The following is a 6,000-nucleotide window of genomic DNA, read 5'->3' as shown; positions in this document are numbered from 1 at the left end:
TGGGTGCCACAAGAGAGCCAGTCGGTCATTTCCCTTGGGCTTTTGACCCCCCAGAGCAAATGTCTCTGCAGGACAGAACTTGAGAGGGGGGGGGGACCACCCGTCACCTCCTATAGAGCAACACAACAGAAATCGTAAGTTTAAGAGCTTAGAGAGAGAGAAATAACCTTCGTTGTCATTTTTCTTCCACTGTGGGCCCACTGGCACACGTTAAAAACAACATTCTATAGCAATGGCAATAGCAGTTAGACTTATATACCGCTTCATAGGGCTTTCAGCCCTCTCTAAGCGGTTTACAGAGTCAGCATATCGCCCCCAACAACAATCCGGGTCCTCATTTCACCCACCTTGGAAGGATGGAAGGCTGAGTCAACCCTGAGCCAGTGAGATTAGAACCGCTGAACTGCAGATAACAGTCAGCTGAAGTGGCCTGCAATACTGCACCCTAACCACTGCGCCTCCATTCTGTCACTTATATAGTTATTAATACGGTGCCATTAGGGCAATTTGAATAAGGCAATCTCACCCTTTAGGTCCCCAAACGTGGCCACTTTAAGACTTTAAGCTCAGCTGGCTGGAGAATTCTGGGAGTTGAAGTCCACAAGTCTTAAAAGTGGCCAAGTTTGGGGACCCCCTGATTTAGAAGAACAGTAACATTACCAACCTGGAGAACAGCACTATTACAATACTAAAATCCGTGGGGGGGGGGGAAATAGCTGTGATTAATAAAAAAATATTACATTTAGAGAAAATGCCATGCATTGCTATCACAGTGCGTCTCAATCTTGGTCACTTTCAGACGCGTGGACTTCAACTCCCAGAATCCCTCCTTGGCTGAGGCCTTCTGGGAGTTGAAGTCCACACGTCTTAAGAATTGCCCAAACCAGGAGAGCCCTGATTTTAAAACCTAAACATTAAAGAGTCCAATGTATTAATCTATATCAGGGGTGTTAAACACAAGGCCCGTGGGCTGGATCTGGCCTGCAAGGCCCTCCTGGAACAAGTAAGAGGCCGGCCTGCCTCACTTCGGCCTGGTCTACCCAAGGCAAAGAGGAAACAGACCAGCGGTTTGGGGAGCGGTGTCAGGCTGGCCACGCCCACCCAGTTGTTCACACCCACCCAATCGGCCCTCTGAGGTCAACCACAGCCCTGACGCGGCCCTCAATGAAATTGAGTTTGACATCCCTGATCTATATTGTCCAATGAACCTGGCAATTTAATTATTAAAAACTAGACGATAACCTGGTGTGGCCTGGATATTTATTTATAGGGGGGGGGAAATGTCTGTACCAAACATTGTTTATAATGTTGGATTTTCCCTCTTACCGTTACGGAGTACTATGAAGTCGTTACCATGGCAACTCCACTGCGCTGTGCAGTAGAAGCCATTTTAGGGCAGTACAGTAGAAGCCATTTTAAGGCACAACAGGCTGTATCTTAACAGAACACCTCCCCGAGGGGGATTAGGGGTGTCTTACCCCCACAGTATTTGTTTCCAGAGAGTAAGTCATCTGTGTACCAAGTTTGGTTGAAATTACTCGAGGTGTTCCAGAGTTATGCTGGAACACACAAACACACACACACAGCCGTTTAGATAGATAGATGATAGATAGACAGACAGACAGACAGACAGACAGACAGACAGATAGGTAGATAGATAGGTAGACAGACAGACAGACAGACAGACAGATAGATGATAGATAGATAGATAGACAGATGATAGATAGATAGATAGAGAGAGAGAGAGAGATGATAGATAGATAGATAGATAGATAGATAGATAGATAGATAGATAGATAGATAGATAGATAAATAGATAGGATAGAGATGATAGATAGATGATAGAGATGATAGATAGATAGATAGATAGATAGATAGATAGATAGATAGATAGATGATAGATAGATGATAGATAGATGATAGATAGATAGATAGATAGATAGATAGATAGATAGATAGATAGATAGATAGATAGATAGATAGATATAGATAGATAGACAGATGATATATAGATATATAGATATATAGATATATAGATATATAGATATATAGATATATAGATATATAGATGATAGATAGATACATAGATAGATAGATAGATAAATAGATAGGATAGAGATGATAGATAGATGATAGAGATGATAGATATATATATATAGATATATAGATATATAGATGATAGATAGATAGATAGATAGATAGATAGATAGATAGATAGATAGATAAATAGATAGGATAGAGATGATAGATAGATGATAGAGATGATAGATAGATAGATAGATAGATAGATAGATAGATAGATAGATAGATAGATGATAGATGATAGATAGATAGATAGATAGATAGATAGATAGATAGATAGATAGATAGATAGATATAGATAGATAGACAGATGATATATAGATATATAGATATATAGATATATAGATATATAGATATATAGATATATAGATGATAGATAGATGATAGATAGATAGATACATAGATAGATACATAGATAGATACATAGATAGATGATACATAGATGATAGATGATAGATGATAGATGATAGATATAGAAGATAGATAGATAGATAGATAGATAGATAGATAGATAGATAGATAGATAGATAGATAGATAGATAGATAGATAGATGGATGATAGGTAGATAGATGGATGATATATAGATAGATGATAGATGATAGATGATAGATAGATGACAGATAGATAGATAGATAGATAGATAGATAGATAGATAGATAGATAGATAGATAGATAGATAGATGAAATAAAAATGAAAAGCGAGAGTCCATTGACGGGCGTGTTGAAAGCTTGAAGGGAGCTGCTCACCTGTAGGATGGCAACCTCGTTCCGCAATTGACTCTCCTGCTTTGTGGGGAAGCGAAGCTTGTCGATGACCTTCACCGCCACGTCCCTGCCTGTCTTGCGGTGTTTCCCTGGCAGGAGAAGAGAGAGCCGATTCTTAGCAAGGAGTTACGGGGTCAGTTGGTTCTAACCCACCCCCAGACGAGCTCTGAGTCTCCCCAGAGGTGACAGATCTACATGGAAGTAAATGAGTTACCATATACCATAGACTTGTACAACCATGATTGGTCCACATAGACCATGTGACTCCACCCCTTTCTTTGTGTATGCTCAATAAAAGAGGCCTCCGGACTCTGTTCCGGGTCGTCTCATCCCGAGAGAAGACTCGTGTCCATGTCTTCCTTCATCATTGGCCTCATGGGTGACCCACGGAGAAATCGCAGTTGGGGAACCTAAGTTCTTGGCGCAGCAATGCTCAGAGACAACCAAACATGGAACATTGCAAGATCGGAAAACCCCAAGTGGTCCTTTCTGAGATCCAGAGACCATCTCCAGGGTCATTCCCACAAACCTCAGGGTGTGTGCGCCACAAAAATTTCAAGAACGGCATGTTGTAAAATGAGAACAAATCCACCCTCCCTCGTCCTTTTGACCTGTATGGTGAGCTGCCATCTTGACTTTTTGACACCAGCTCTCCTATCACAAAACCTGGAAAAGGGAAGCCGAAACCAGCCTTTGGGTTACCTCCGTAGACCACACCAAACTGACCGGAACCCAGGACCTCATCTGGAAATATCTGGTAGACGGTGGAGATGTCCTGCAATGGGACAAAGAAGAGGAGACCTCTTGAGGTCACCTTCAGCAGGAGACGAGGTCGAAGAATGAGCTTCAGAAGAAGAAAGATGGCGGCCTGTAGGACACTCACCACATTCTCCTGGATTTGGCTGTTGGAGACGGAGATCCTCAAAGAAGCTTGTCCTGGAGGAGACAGGACAGAAAAGACATTAACCTTCCCCAACTCTTCATCACACAATCTCTGACAACCTCGCATATCCTCGCACAACTTCACACAACCTCTCACAACTTCACACAACCTCTCACTTCACACAACCTCTCACAACCTCTCACAATCTCTCACAACTTCACACAACCTCTCACAACCTCCCACAATCTCTCACAACTTCACACAAACTCTCACAACTTCGCACAACTTCACACAACTTCACACAACCTCGCACCTCACAATCTCTCACAACCTCGCACATCCTCGCACAACCTTTCACCACTCACAACTTCACACAACCTCTCACAACCTCTCACAACTTCACACAACCTCTCACAACTTCACACAACCTCTCACAACCTCTCACAATCTCTCACAACTTCACACAAACTCTCACAACTTCGCACAACTTCACACAACTTCACACAACCTCGCACCTCACAATCTCTCACAACCTCACACATCCTCGCACAACCTCTCACAACTTCACACAACCTCTCACAACCTCTCACAACCTCTCACATCCTCGCACAACCTCTCACAACTCACAACTTCACACAACCTCTCACAACCTCTCACAACCTCTCACATCCTCGCACAACCTCTCACAACTCACAACTTCACACAACCTCTCACAACCTCTGACAACCTCGCGCCCTCGGCTTCCCCAAGGGAAGTCGATGGGGAAGCCAGCAGAGAAGTTTGCAAGCCACGGTCATGTGACTTTGTGCTTCCCGACCTCAAGGGATTCGCTTAACGTCCACACCAGCAACAGGCCGGCCGTGCGCCCTGCCACTTTACAACTGCCTCACTTGCAAATAGAGCTGCCGGACTCGACTGTGGTCAGTAAGCGAGGCAAACGTTACCCGTTCAGGCAGTACTTACTATGGGGGGGCTGTCCCTGGGCAGCCGGGACCCCCTGCAGGACGACGGGCATGAGGGCTTGGCGAAGGGCCGTCTCCCAGGCCTTGGCGTGTTCCAGGCCATCCCCGCCATGCTGGGGGGCGCTGGGGGCGCCGTTCTCGCCCACGTAGTAGGTGGCGTTGGCGGTAATGATTTCAAAGCAGTGAGGGTTTGCGCCGGACGGCACGAGGGAGAAATCCTGAGCCGGCTCGACGGTTAAGATCTCCGACAAGGGGATTTCCTGGGAAGGACAAAGGACAATCAACCAGCCCTTCTTCTCCACAGCTACGTCCTCGCTTTACGGCCGCAACCCTTCAAAGTTACGTCAGACACCTCCCCCAAAAAGGTGTTTATGGCCTGGTTCTGAAGTCCTGACCTCATATTTGGCTCATTCGCGGCTGTTCGGAGGGTCCGGTGAGGCTTACAACATTTTTTGCAACCCCAAAAAATATTTTTTATTTCCAGTTACGGGCAAAAACACCACTAGCGAAGCAGGGGTTCAAGTGGAGGCTGTGGGAAATGCTTTTATCTGGCTCTGAGGAGGGGGTGGAGTAGATGACCTCAAGAGGTCCCCTCCTCGCTCTGGAATCCTCTATTTATTCGCCTCCTGGGCTGTGGAAGGTCAGCAGCTCCTAATCTGTTCGTTTTTTTTTCCTACCAAAAGTTTTCAGCCGAGAGAAAAAACTCCACCCGCCCCCCCACCCCCCCAATAAAGGGCCGACTCCCCACTTTTGCCCCTCTCCTGGAGACCCCGAGGAGGCAGGCCCACCTTGTAGTAGCGATTGCTACTGTTGTTCTGGAAGAGGGTGAGGCACTTGCTGTCCAGCCGCCAATAATGACGTTTTCTCTGCGAAGGGGGAAAAATAGAAACTGTTTAGGGATTGGGGAGGGGCCGGAGGAGAGGAAGGGGCTTCTCTCGCGATGAAAGGACCCCCTCTTTACCCAGCCTTCTAATAAACGTGAAGATAGGTGGACTTCAACTCCCAGAATTTCCCTAGCCAACAAGCTGTTGAACTGATAGATGGGTGGACTTCAATTCCCAGAATTCCCCAGCTAGCAAAAAAGTTAAGATGTGTGGACTACAGCTCCCAGAATTCCCCAGTCAGCATGCTAGCAACCTTTAAGATATACGGACTACAACTCCCAGAATTCCTTAATCAGCATGCTAGCAAAATTGAAGACCTGTGAACTACATCTCCCAGAATTCCCCAGTCAGCCTGCGGTTGAAACTGGAAGATGAGTGGACTTCAACTCCCAGAATCCACAGCATGCGAGCAACCTTTAAGAT

General features: G+C 45.5%; 1 protein-coding gene across 1 annotated transcript in view; it reads right to left on the bottom strand.

Annotated features, from left to right (window-relative positions):
* PRKD2 (protein kinase D2) overlaps positions 1–6,000 on the bottom strand; it is a 28,878-nt gene that overhangs the window by 5,856 nt on the left and 17,022 nt on the right. Inside the window, exons 9-13 of the mRNA XM_032227324.1 lie at positions 5,482–5,559; positions 4,695–4,953; positions 3,732–3,784; positions 3,551–3,623; positions 2,831–2,937 (exon numbers count right to left, since the gene is read on the bottom strand). Of these exons, the coding sequence (XP_032083215.1) occupies positions 2,831–2,937; positions 3,551–3,623; positions 3,732–3,784; positions 4,695–4,953; positions 5,482–5,559 (570 nt within the window). The remainder of the gene's footprint in view (positions 1–2,830; positions 2,938–3,550; positions 3,624–3,731; positions 3,785–4,694; positions 4,954–5,481; positions 5,560–6,000) is intronic.

Source organism: Thamnophis elegans, chromosome 12 (genome assembly GCF_009769535.1).
Source record: "Thamnophis elegans isolate rThaEle1 chromosome 12, rThaEle1.pri, whole genome shotgun sequence".
NCBI classification, from domain to species: Eukaryota; Metazoa; Chordata; class Lepidosauria; order Squamata; family Colubridae; genus Thamnophis; species Thamnophis elegans.
This window is presented reverse-complemented; position numbering and strand designations above follow the sequence as displayed.